This window comes from Bubalus kerabau, chromosome 1 (assembly GCF_029407905.1).
Source record: "Bubalus kerabau isolate K-KA32 ecotype Philippines breed swamp buffalo chromosome 1, PCC_UOA_SB_1v2, whole genome shotgun sequence".
Taxonomy (NCBI): Eukaryota; Metazoa; Chordata; class Mammalia; order Artiodactyla; family Bovidae; genus Bubalus; species Bubalus kerabau.
In genome coordinates, this window is record NC_073624.1 from 150607577 (window position 1) to 150621330 (window position 13754).

The 13754-nt window shown below is 52.0% G+C and overlaps 1 protein-coding gene across 1 annotated transcript in view; it reads left to right on the forward strand.

Moving 5' to 3' along the window:
• The window catches only part of SLC29A3 (solute carrier family 29 member 3), a 45284-nt gene that overhangs the window by 12875 nt on the left and 18655 nt on the right, over window positions 1-13754 (forward strand). Inside the window, exon 3 of the mRNA XM_055535138.1 lies at window positions 13652-13734. Coding sequence (XP_055391113.1) covers window positions 13652-13734 — 83 coding nt within the window. The remainder of the gene's footprint in view (window positions 1-13651; window positions 13735-13754) is intronic.

Genomic DNA, 13754 nt, shown 5'->3' on the forward strand with positions numbered 1-13754 from the left:
GAAGACAAGGGTAGGGACTATAACCCAGGGGTACCTGTGGCTGCCTTAGATTTCCTGGGGCACTTCGGCAGACACTCAGATTCTCAGGCTCCGCCCTGCTGGCTGCTTCTCCCAGCGGGCCAGGTGCTCCTAACATAGCCAGGGGAGTGCATCCAGGTCTCCTCTGTGCCACATGCTGTTCCTTGAGAAGCTTACGCCTTTCTGGATGTAGATAGATTGTGGCCCTCCTGCAGTCCACTCCTAGTGCAACTCACATCTCTTTGATTGGAAAAGATGCCCCAATTCCATTTGGGAGTCTATTTTTTAATAGCAGAATGCTGAAGAATGATGCCAAGTGAGTGAAGTACCCTTCCTCACCCTTTGAAAGCATATTAAGGCAGGATTTTGCCTGAGCCCTGTCATCCCAGAAAAGGAGACAGTGGGGGCAGTCTGGGGGTCAGGCAGAATGGGAGGGGGCTCCAGGCTTCCTGCACAGGGCATGGGCGAGTGGTTGCCAGGCAGAGGGCAGGTCCCTCCCCCCGCACTGTCCAACAGCCTGGGCAAACATGGATGGCTGCTCTAAACCATTTTTTAAAATTAGAACCAAAGTGAGTCATTTTTTTTTTATTCCCTTGTCCACCCTCTGATTCTAACTGCAGACCCAGCCAGCATGCCGTTCCCAGTAAATACCCTGTGATGGCTTTTTCTCCTGTTTTTAGCTCTTGCTGTGTCCTGCAGAGGGAGAGAAAAAGCCAGCCTGAGATGCTGTCAGTCGTGCCTTCGATGGCCTCGACTTCTCTTTTTGTCTTCTCCCTGTGTGCTCAGGGCCCCTCTCTACACCGGCACCCTGCATCCTGGCCCTCCCAAGCTATTGATCGCTCCCCCTCTGCCTTCGGTTTTATTCCTTCCCTCTCTTGTCCTTAGAATCTAGAGGCGATTTCCTTGACAAATTCAAGGGCTTTGAGTCTCCTTAATGTGATTAATCATCCCGAGGATCCAGAGAGCAGAAACAGACTGTAGTCTTTGTGGGCGCCTTTGTTACAGGGCCATCATCTGGGAGGGGCATGTGGTGGCAAGGACTGGGGGGTGGTCCTCTTGGGAGTCCTGTCTGTGCATGCACTTGTGTGTACACACATCTGAGGTGTGTAGCAGCCTAAGGATTCTGCCCACATGGACCTCAAAAAGAGAAACAGCCTCCCTGTAGAGGAGAGGTCATGTTGGGTGAGGAATTGCAGCCTAGGCTGCTCAGGACTCCCTCGTCCTGGTGGTTCTCCTGGGTTTCCTTCTACAGAGAGTCTAGAGCACTGCCACACCACCTCCACGTTACAGACATGCCACAGGGCCTGGTCCCTGCCCTCAGCGGTCAGCCCTGGGGGCCGATGCACGTCAGCCCTCTGACAGCTGCAGAAACTGAGGGTAGGTGGGGAGTTTCCTGGGAAGGCCTCTTCCTCCTCGCCCTGGCCACATGGTCAGGCAGCAGAAGAGGAAGGACAGGCTGGCCAAGCAACATCAGGGGCCAAGCCACGAATCAGCTCTCAGCCCGTGGACGTTGTGCATGGACTTGTAGGCTTCCAGTTTCTCTGACTTTTTGTCCTGTCTGTTTCTGAGCCATTTCCCTGCTGACTAAGGTTCTAGCCTGAGGGTGTTTGGTGGTGGTGGATTAGTCACGAAGTCATGTCCCACTCTTGCCACCCCATGGACTGTAGCCTGCCAGGCTCCTCCGTCCATGGGATCTTCCAGGCAGGAATTTTGGAATGAGGGTGTGTAGGTAGCACATAAAGGGTGAAGATCCAAGGCCTGCTTGCCCCTGGTCAGGGACCAGGTGAAGGTGAAGGGGGGCGGGGAGCAGAGTGGAAGGTTGGCAGAAGTGATGTTGCCATTTACTTTGCTCACCCTGCCTGGTGGAAGGACCTGGGGTTCAGGAAGGCTGGGTTGTTTCTGACTCTTTTTCGAATTTGCTGAGTGACTTAGGGCTCTTGTTTCCTTAAGAAACTAGATTGAGGCTGGCAAACTTTTTTTGCGAAGGGCTAGATGGTAAATGTTTTAGGCTTTTTGGGCCACGGGATCTCTGTGGCAGCTACTTGGCTCTGCCCTTGTAGAGTGAAAGCCACTGTGGATAATCCATAAACAAACAAGCATGACTTTTTCAGTATTTCCCATAAAAGGAAGCTGGACAGATTTGACCCCAGGCCAATCTCTTGCCAACCCCAGGACTGGCCGCTCTCTGTGGTTCTCCCCCTACAAGTGTTCTGAGATCTGTTATAGAGGTGCCTAACTGACTTGATTTCTCTTTATAACACTTACCACTGCCTGACATATTGTCTGTTTATTTTCTTATGCGTTTGCCAACTGTCTCCTTGACCAGAACATCAGTTCCATGAAAGCAGGAACTTGAACTAAATCCCCTCTGAATCACTACTGGGCTCAGAAAGACGAGCAGAGTGAGGAGTTGATGGATAAGTGTTTGTAGAGGGCCTGTCTGTGCTGGACTCATGGGGAGAGGGCACGGGTGGAAGACCCTCGCAGGATTAGATGCCATGGTCCCTCATTCAGGGGCTGGACTCTCACCATGGGGTCAGTTTTGCACAGAATACACTGGAGCAGACGTCCTTCCCTGCCCAGTCGAGTTGCTCAAGCCTGAAACTGAGGGGTTACCCTTTGTCTTCCTCTGTCCTTCTACCCCCACAGTCAGCCTTTCAGCAAGTCCTGTCAAGTCTACCTCTGAAACGTCTTAATCCCTCCAGTTCTTCCCTCCACGGCCTCAGCCTCGCTGGCTCCCAGGGTGTCCCCTGCCATCAGTTCTCCATGGAGGCTGCAGAAGTGGTTTCTTTAAGACAAAATAGAGAGGCCAGGTAAAGGGACAAAGGACTGGGTCTGAGCTATGTGGCTTTGGACAAGTACCTGACCTCTCTGAGCCTCAGTGTCCTTATCTGCAATGTTGGGGGATTAAGTACATGAAGAACACTTGAAATAGCTCTGCATGGTGGGGGCTTGGTGAGTGGGTGCTGGTACCAGATTTCTCAAGGGTTTAGAACCTCACATCCAAACTCTGGCCTCAGCCAGCTTGGTCCCCCCTCTCTCCCTCACTCCCTGGATTCCAGAATCACCCTGGTTTTTCAGTTGTTTGAACACACCAACCTCATTCATCCCCTCACCTTTCACAAGCTTATCCTTGGGTCTCTGTTCACATGTTACCGTCTCACTACCCTCGCCCATTTAAGTCTCCACATTAGGCCCTGTTTTATCTCCTTACTTGGTTTTTCTTTTCATTGCATTTGTTACAATTTCCTGTCTTTTAAAAAGCTAGTTTGCTCATTTTTTTTTTCTCCCTCACTAGAGTACCCCAGCCTCTAGCATATGCTGGGCAAATGGAAGGTGCTTGGCCATTACCTGTTGCATAACTGAGTGGGCTCTGAAAGATTGATTGCCTTTAACATTTCTTGAGTGAATGAATGAGTGGATACATGCATAGCCCCTGCCACCAGCTTCTGCCCCTCCATTCATTCCACCACCTCCTGCCAGGTGACCCTCTAGACCTAGCACTGACCATATGGTTTTGCTGTTCAGAGGCCTTCCATAGCTTCCTGCTGCTGCTGCTGCTGCTAAATCACTTCAGTCGTGTCCAACTCTGTGTGACCCCATAGACGGCAGCCCACCAGGCTCCCCCGTCCCTGGGCTTCTCCAGGCAAGAACACTGGAGTGGGTTGCCATTTCCTTCTCCAATGCATGAAAGTGAAAAGTGAAACTGAAGTTGCTCAGTCATGTCGGACTCTTTGCGACCCCATGGACTGCAGCCTACCAGGCTCCTCCTTCCATGGGATTTTCCAGGCAAGAGTACTGGAGTGGGGTGCCATTGCCTTCTCCATCCATAGCTCCCTAGTACCATCTGAAATAAACACCCCTCTTCAGCCTGCTACATGAGACCACCCATTATCCTTCTTCACCCTGATGTGCCATCATATAACCAAACTTGAGCTTAAAAAGGGTCAAAAGGGAGGAGACAGTGCGTGAGGAGGTCCAAGGAGGGGCCAGAAGGCCAGGCTGCATGGGGAAGAGTCCACAGCTGCTGGACCCTGCAAGGCAGACAAACATAGGACAAATGGGCTTGGATTGGGGGTGAGGAGGTGTGGGCAGAAGGAGTGAGCAAAGACATGGGTGGAGCTGAGATCTGGTGGAGTGAGCATGAGCCCCAGTCAGCTGTTGGGGATATGGGGACCAGCAAATGATGGAGCGGGGGTGAGAATGAAAGGGGAACCAAGCAAACTTCGACAGGAAAACACAGAAAGGAGGAAGAACCCTGGGCCTTTGGAGAGGGGCTTGCCTTGAGGGTCTTTGGGGGGGGCTTGCCTTGAGGGTCTTCGGAGGGGGGCTTGCCTTGAGGGTCTTTGGTTGGAGAGGGTGGAGCTTGGGCTCAGGTAGCATGGCCGGCTGGCAGTGGATAGTGTTCTGGAGGCAGAAACTGATGCACGTGTGGGGCTGTCGCGGCCGGGGAACTCCTGGGCAGGGCTGTAGCGCAGGAGGGAGGAAACCAACAAGGCCCCTCCAGTGGCAGAGAGAGCAGGACACTGGGTTGCCAAGGGGGGCAGGGAGGTGGCCCACGAGTCCAGGTTGTGGGTTCCTGTTCCTGTGGCTGCCTCACGACCCAGGCAGCGTGGAACAGCAGGAGTTTCATCCTCAGGGTTCTAGAGGCTAAAAGTCAAAATTAAGGGTCAGCAGGACCATGCTGCCCCTCTCCCTGCCCCCTCCCCCCGACAAAGACTCTAGGAAGAATCTCGCCTCTTCCAGGTTTCAGGACTCCCAGTCAGCCTTGAACTTCCCTGGCCTATGGCGGCACTACTCTGGTCTCGGCCTCTGCGTTCCCTGGGCACCCTCCCTGTGTGTCTGTCCGGGTGCCCTCTCCTTCTTGGAAGGACGCTGGTCCTTAGATTTAGGGCTCACTCTTATCCCGTATAACCTCATCTTAACTAATTATATTTCTATAAGACCCTGTTTCTAAATCAGGTCACCTCTGAGGTTCTGTGAAAGTGAAAATCGCTCAGTTTTACCAGCCCCATGGACTATACAGTCCATGGAATTCTCTAGGCCAGAATACTGGAGTGGGTAGCCTTACCCTTCTCCAGGGGATCTTCCAACCCAGGGATCGAACCCAGGTCTCCTGCATTGTAGGCAGATTGTTTCCCAGCTGACCCACAAAGGAAACCCTGAGATTCTGGGTTGCTGTGAATTTGGGGAGGGGGACACTTTTCAGCCCATTATAGGGGTGGCATGTGTGTCAGGAGCCCGAGGGCTGAGAAGAGGGCTTGGAGGTGGGTGGACTGCAAAGGGGACCCTTCGAAGGAGTCTTTCTGTAGAGCCATCCAGGAGTGATAAGGAGTTCATACTGAGGGCAGAGGCTGCTCTTTTAGGGAGCTTGGAGTGAAAGGAAGGAGGGGCCTGGTAGCTGGGGACCTGGGGCCTGGTAGTGAAGTCAAAGAGGTGGTTTTTTTCATAGCCCAAAGGAGACCTGAGTGGGCATGTTAGGCAGAAGAGGAGGAGGGAGCAGCAGCGCAGGAGAGAGAAAATGCAGACGAGGATGCTGAGGCTTCGTGGAGGAGTCTCCCAGATGCCGGCTCTGGTGGAGGAGGGGCACCTTCTTGCCCCAGAGGGCTTTACACAGAGGGGAGGAAGGGCAGAGAGGCCCCTTCCAGAAAACCTCAGGAACTTTGCTTATTATCCGCTGGCAGGAATTCCAAAGGAGCTGTGAGAAAAGATCGCAGTCTGGGAAGGCCTTCTAAGCTGTAAAAGAGCAAGAGCGATAGTAACCCCAGGGAGTCTGGGCCTGGAGACTGTCAGCCTTGAGGCCAGCTCAGGCCAAGCATCAGGGCCGATGTGAGAACAGGGTGCAAAGGTCTCATGGGGACTTCTTTCCTCTGAGTGGCTGGGTCATCTTTCTGGACCTCACCTGTCTTGACCCCAGCTTTGCTGTGCCCTTGGGTCCCTGGTACCCTATCACACCTAGGTGGATTTGGGCTTCTGTTTCCCTCACCTGTCTGACCTTAAAAACAGGCACTGCCCCTCCCACCCTGCCCAGCCAGCCCTCCCTCTTCATCCAGGCCTTGGGCCACAAACCCCTTAGCTTTCTGAGGCCAATGCCCCAAACAGGGGCCTTAGAACCCACAGACAGAACACCTCCAGAATCTTCATGGGGATACCAGCCCTCTGCTCCATTCTTGGCCTGCCAAGGAGCCCCACCCAATGCTGGGGTGGGATTGCCTCCCCAGCAAGATCCCGGACACAGAGCTCGGCTCTGCACTGTCCAAAGGCAGCAAGTTTGCAACGGCAAGCTATTCTTGGCTCTAGCCTGCTCACTGCTGCTAATTTCATGCCCCTGTGATCCAGGTAATGCTTTGCTGCCTCAAGCTGCCACCCCCAGGCTTGAATCGCTTTTTCTCGCCCCGCAGGAGCCCAGCTGCCTCTGCCACGCTGTTGAGGTGGGGGCCACGCAAAGCTGCCTCTCAGAAGCCACTGGGTGGCCGGCCCAAGCTAGTCGGCCGCAGCTCGTGACTAATTTGCCGCACTTATTTCAAAGTGCCCTAATGGCTTTCGGGGGAGAGGAGGCTTACCCAGAGCCTGCCAGAGATAAACAGGCTCATTTTGGGGCCTCCCTGCCCGAAGAAACCTCTTTACCTGGACTCCGAGCTCAGAATTAAATTCTTCCAGAAGAGATGCTTAGCACGGAGCCTCTCAGCATGGCGGAGGAGAGGAAATGTTCCCATCGTAAAATGGGCCTCACATCTGGCCAGCTGTCTCGGGTGGAGTTTTAGATTGTGTTTTTAGAGCATCTCTCCCCGTTCCTGGTGTTCACAAGCTGGGCCAGAGTGTCACAGATAAAAACGGGTTTCCTCATCTCCATCACAAGTGGATCGATGCCTCGCACCCTGACCACAGGGCAGCTCCACACCGCCCTGGCACCTGGAGGTCGCTGACCCCCTGGTGTGCCCCTGGTGGCTCTGTCCACAGTCTGGCTTTTGATCCCCACCCCCACCTGTCCTGGGGCGTTCTGCTGGGGTTTGCATGGTCAGGAGAGAAGCTGGAAGCCTGCCCGGTGCTTCCCAACTATAATGTCCTCCTTCACATGGTCTGTTCTTATCAGCAGACCGTGTCCATCCATTTTGGTGGCTGACAGAAGTGAGGGCTTTTCTCTTAATCTTTTTTTTTTCTTCCTTTTTGATGCTATTCAGATCCATAGGCCTGAGGAAATGCCCAAGGGAATGGATGGTGGGGTTTAAGGAAAAGAGATAGTTAGCAAGCAGAGGGGAAAAATCAAGCCTGTCATTTGCTGGCTGGGGCAGAGGGAAGAGGTCACCCTGATGACATCTTTGACCCGCGGGCCGGGCCCTGCTCACTGCTGGGAAGCCATGGGCACTGCCAGTCCCAGCCTCTGGGGCATCCAGTGGCATGCTGCAATCCCAGCGATGGTCTTTGGGTTGGTGCAACTGTGAGGCAGGCAGCCCCGGCTACATGGCTCTTGGATTTTAGAAGTGATGGTAATGATCTCCCATCCCCCTCCCTGTGTCCTGCCGCCTCACTCCCCAAGTGTGCACCTCTGTGCAGTTCGTCCACCTGTTAGCCTCAAGCTTCTTATCTGTAAAATGGGAGCAATCCCAGCTCTGACTTGCTCTTACAGGCTGAATTAAGAGCAAATGGACTGGCACCTGTGCAGGTCACGTGAAAGCAGTTTTGTTCAAATGTCAATAACCTGGTGCTCTGCAGGGCCTCCGTGTCCACTGGGTCACCTGAAAGTGAAAGTCGTGTCCGCCTCTGTGACCTCATGGACTATATGGTCCATGGAATTCTCCAGGCCAGAATACTGGAGTAGGCAGCCTTTCCCTTCTCCAGGGGGTCTTGCTGACCCAGTAATCGAACCAGCAGTCTCCTTCATTACATGCGGATTCTTTGCCAACTGAGCCATTAGGGAAGCCCATTGGGTTACCTGGCAGGTGCCAAAGAGGACTTTTGATGTTACCTTTGCCAGAGGCCAGGCTCGAGGTAATTGCAGAGTGCAGGGAAGATACTGGAGGGCAAGGGTATTCAATTAGACCTTCAAGGAGCAGAAGTTTTCTTCCTGTTCCTCAGAGCTGGACTTACCTCACCTTGGGTTGGAGAATTCAGAGTGGTGGGGCTGCCCTCTCTCCTTAGCACCCCCGGGGGGAGGGGCGGGTGCCCTGGCTGCACTCCTGCCTCTCTGCCCTGTGGATTGAATGGACCACTCGTGCCTTCCTGCCTCAGCTTGGTAGATTCCTGTGGATACTGAGGGAAGCCTCAGGGTAGTCTGTTCCGACAAATGAGCCGGGGTTAGAGTCCTAAGTGGCGAAGAAGTGTCCATTCCTGTCTTGGCATGTGTTCTTCTGCCTCTTGGAATGCCATTTCTCTTTCTACCACACCCACCCCCTTCCCATATCTGTCTGGCAAACTCCCCCCATCTTTCAGGCTGCAGTCCAAGATGGCCTCCTATGGGAAGTCCCCCTAAACTCCCCCCTTCCCTCCCCACCCCTTGGATCCATTGTTCTACAGCTGTGGGATTGTACCCAACTACATGCTTCCTAAGGGCATCAGACACCCTATCTCTTCTATTTTATATGCCAAGCCACCAGCCTAATGTTGGGTACACAGGGGCTTGCCACATCTTCAGTGAACCAGGGAGTGGGTAGAACATGAAGGGATGCTGATCCAGATGGAAGTGGTCACTCAGCTGGGCTCGGGGCTATGGGTTACCAGCCTCTGGGTCTCCCACCTGCAATTACATCAGGCCCAAACTGACCCCCTGGTTTTCCATGAGCTGTGTAAACAGGGCTGCCATGTTGCACAACTCTGAGGAGCTCCGTTCATATCACCGCCCACATGACCGTTGCCCCTGGGGTTGTGCAGCACACAGCCTCCGCTGTCATAGGAGGGGCCCAGTGCCAGTGCCCTGGAGGGGTGGTCTTCTCATTGTCCCACTCCTCTGTTGCCGGAGTCCTTGGGGCCTTTGGGCTCATCTCTGGAGGTGGAGGCTGCAACCTTGTTGCCAGGCACCTGGTGGGACAAATAACGGAGCCTTTTGAGGGAGCTCTAAGGAATCAGTCCCAAGTGGAGGTGAACTATATGACACAAATTATCTCCAAGCATTGCATTACTCAAAAATCACCCTATAGAATGGAGATTTCAGATTGCTTTGGAGGGGGCAGTGCTGTTTACCATTCTGACTGCAGTGTGTTTGAACCAGTGTTCAGCTGTCTTCATATTTCCTTGAGTAAAATAGGGGAAGGTAACCTCAACAGGCCTTGGAAACAAATGAGACGAACCCAGGGAGCACCAGCTGCGAGTCTGCAGTGTGTAGAGTCGAGAATTGAACATAGGGCCTTTGCGGTTAGATGTTTCTTAGAAAGGAGCCTGAGGCTGCATCTTATGTGCCATACTCTGTTGGGGAGTGCTGTCCTAGGGAAGTACGAGTGAGGAAAAGGGAAGTGAGGCAGGGATGGAGGGGAGCAGATACAGGCTATGGTATCACTGCACTGGCCACGGCTTTGTGACTAAAACACAGCTGCTTCCTCAGGCACATGGGGTGTCTCCTGAGGAGCCACGTGGAGCCACCACGTTTCAGAACAGATGTTAGGCCGGAGGAGAAATGGCCAGCAGTGTGTCTCTAGTCTCCTTCCCGTCTCCCGCCTCTCATTGGTTGAAACCTACCTTGTGGGTGGGGCTTCCTCCACCCTTCTGAGAGGGTCGCCTGGCCCCTCCCACAGCCACCCAGGGAGCAAGAGCCTCTGCAGGCGCACCCTGGGGAGTGCACAGGTGCAGGGGTCTCTCCTTGGCAGCTGGCTCCCCTGCTGGTGGCAGCAGTGGCCGTGGCTTCATGACTGTGTGGGACCAAAAGAGAAGCAAATGGCCTGAGGGAGAGGTAAGACGAGCAGACCTGGGGTGGCGCATAAGCCAAGTCCAGTTTCTTGAAATCAGTGCATGCTGCTTGCAAAAATGATCTGAATTTCAGCAAAGCATTTGGAGAGGAAAGGCTTGGGGGACTGATGTGGTCAGCCAGCATAACCTTTGTTCCCCTCGTGGGCGGGCACATCAATCCTCATGTCTGGCAAGAAGTTGAATGAAATCATGGTCAGCTGTCTCTGCTTTCATCAGGAACTGAATTTAAATAGCTATAGGGAGGCGGCAGCATTTAGAAAAACCCCAGTTACTCGGAACTTGGCTATCCCACACCCTCACTAATTAGGAATCTATTGCTATGGAACAAAATACTACAAACTTAGTGGCTTACGACAGCACATGTTTATTATTTCACAGTATCTGTAGACCAGGGGTCTGGGCATACCTATCCCAGTCCTCCTCTCAAGGTCTCACACGGCTGCAGTAAGGGGTTGGCCAGGGCTGCAGTCTTACTGGAGACTCGACTGGAGAAGGATCAGTTTCAGCTTACTTGGGTTGTTAGCAGAACTCAGTTCCTGCAGTCGTTGGATTGAGAGCTTCAGTTTCTTGCTGGGCGTTGGTCAGAAACCACTGTCAGCGACTAGGGGTCACCTGCAGTCTTTGCCACTTGGGATTCCTCAGCCTGGCCACCAGCCTATCCCAGGCCATCACGGGAGGAATAAAGGAGCCCAGCAAGATGGGTGCCACCGTCTCATGCGACATAATCCCATCCACGCACTCATGCATACCCTTCACCATTGCCATGTCCTCTTGGTTAGGAGCAAGTCCAGACAGGTCCCAGCCACACTCAGAAGAGGGGAGGATTCAAGGGCATGAACACAGGAGGCCGAGATCATGGGGGACATCCTAAGAACCTGCCCACCACACCTCATTTTGTTAGAACTCCACTTAGAGGCAAAAGCAACAATTAATTAAGTAAAAACCACCACATGTTTGTATCAGGAATTAAGTGTGGGAAAAAAAGAAAAAAACAAAGCTCTTTGGGATGTGCTGAGTCCACTTAAATCACCAACCACAGCTTCCTGATCTGATCCAGTAGAAAGATGGCACATGGTCAAGTCCATTCTTTCCTGCCTCATCGCCTACCCCCCACCCCGCCCCCCAACATGCTGTTTGTAAGGCAGAGAAATGGGCTCAATCAGCAGAAAGAGAGTCCTAGCCTTATCCACTTGTCAGTATTTTAAAAGCTTTCCAACACTAAAAGGAATTTTTTCTGCTTAAATATCAACAAGCCAGAACAATAACCTAGAAAATCCCCATTCCTAAAATGTTCAGGGAACCTGAGCCTGCTTGAAAAAACAAAGAGCTTCTGCATTCCACGTAATGGCTTCATAGACTTGTCACAGAATGAACAGCCACTGATGGAAAGCTGTCATCTGGAGCTCAGATTTGGGGCCATCCTGGCCCCCACCTGCAGCCATCTTTTTCTTGAGGCCTTTTTCCATTGCTTCTGCCCGCCCAGCGCCTGCCTGGCCTCACGTACGCCCAGCCACGGTGTCAAGATGTAATTGACTGAGTGCCTCGGACCAGTCCAGGCTCTACTGAGCCCATCAGGGCAGGAACAATGAGGTAGCTCCTCAAAGAAGGAAGGCTATTTCTGAGGCTCATGGTTGATGGACTGCACTAGCTGTGATTATCATTTTAATTGCAAGGCCACCACCACCTTATATTCAGGGTGCAGATTTCAAAGACCACAAAGCACTCCGCAGGCTTAAAAAGGGACCATGGCAACGGTCTGTGCTTCAAACTAAAAGGGGCCCATTATGACATCTTTCTTTCTTGGCCTCCACATTGCAACCAGAATCTCCCAGAAAGGAAAGAGCTCCCCCTCCGTTTTAAGAGCTGACACAAATCCCACCTCCTCTGGCATCTTTTCCCCAAACCCTTATTCATTCCTGTTCTCTCCAGGACTCAGGCCCCTCATCCCACTCCCCTACCTGGAACTCCCTTAGAACGCATGGCCCCTACCACAGCTTTGACAATGACAACAATCACAAAAAAACCCCATAGAATTCTGACAGCTCTTCCTATGGTGTTTTGAGACATTAAAAAACCTCACACTATATCTTACACTCTCCATGGGACACCCTGTTCTTAACAGGGAAGAAGCTGTCTTAAATTCTGTAGAGATCCCTATTACTGGGGCTCTTTGTGCATTGGCAAGATTTTTGCACACATTGTTCTTTGCACTTGGCACATTTGTACTCAAAATATTTCCCCAGTTAAGTTCAGTGTTGTAAGCTTTCCAGAGTCCTCACATTTTTATTTCTGCGGGTAAAGAATATCATTTGTATAAAGCCCTTGTGCTTGCACACAGTATGCTTCATTCATGTACGTGGTTTTCATGGCTCAGAACTGTCAGCTTAAAAAATGCACAGCGTGAGAGTTGCAAGTTAAATTTTATGTGGGGCCAAGTGAGGACTATAGTTCAGGAGACAGCACCTCAGATAGCTCTGAGAAACGGCTCCAAAGAGGCAGGGAAGGTCAGTACCTATGTGATTTTGGTAAAGGGAGAGTACATGCAGTCAACATAGTTTTTGCAGATTTCTGCTAGTCACGAGGAGCAGTCATCACCATGAAGGATTTTAGTGCTTTTCCACATAGGAGGAGATACAAGAACTGGGCTCATAAAACCTGTTCTGCCAGTCCCCTGAGCACAGAGTTCCTCATTTTTTCTCTCCACCCTGAACACCTTTCAGGGGGTGTTGAAAATCAGCAGCTGCAGCAGCACATGATTTAATTCTTACAGAGGTAGATGGCAAGTGCCAATGGCAAGCGCCAGTTTGTAATTGACAGACCCCATCGTCATTACTGATCTGGGGTTCACGATTTGACATAAAAGCACCAAAGCCAATATGTATCATCCCATTCCAATGTTTTGGTTTTTTGTTCGACGGGTATATTGAAGGATAAGGTATACTCAGTTAAAGCCACCCTAATCAGTGGACAGTCCCCTGAGTTTTGAAAAATGCATACAGTTGCTACTTAGCTTCTTCAGTTGTAAGTTCCAGCACATCATACTCAGAAATTCCTCATCCTGTCTGTGGTCTCATGCACTCTTTGTCTACACTACTGTTGAGCCACTTCCAGGAAAATGCCCCTTTTGCTCATCGTGGCCAGTTTAGAAGCCACTTCCCAAAATGACTGTGATCTTGGGGTACAGCTCTATTGAAGGAGCAAATCCACAGTCAGAACAGAGTTTCTCTGCAGGGATCAGGGCCCTGTGTATTGCTAAGAGTACTCACTTGGTTGCAAGAATGTGAGACCGTGAATGAATCATAACTAACCCACTTGGATAACTCCAAAATTTGACAATGAGAAAAGATGACTGAGAGGACAAAATTTTTTATTATTTTTTTTGTAAACATACATCGAGTCCTGTCTCCATTGCCTCATCCATGAGGGGTGGGAATAGGTGCGATGGATGGGAGCATGGACTGCAGAACATTTGGGCAGGGACAATGTCCTACCCTTCCTTATGTCCCCATCACTTAGCACAGCTCAAGCTGGTGTCTGTCAAGTGACCGAGTGAGTGGTCTTAGGTTAGAGATGGACGAGACCATGGTGTCTCAGGGGGGACTTAGCCATCACTCGTAGGTGTCTGAAGATTACAGGGAGGAGCACCACCAAGAGGATCCCCGACGCTGCTCTTGGATGGGGCCCCTCCCCTGCATCCCAAGTGCCCTCAGCGACCCCCTCTCTTCTCTGCTTGCAGAACTACTTTGAGAGCTACCTGGCCGTCGCCTCCACTGTGCCTTCTGTGCTGTGCCTCGCGCTGAACTTCCTACTTGTCAACAGGTAGGCCGCTCTCCTCCCTC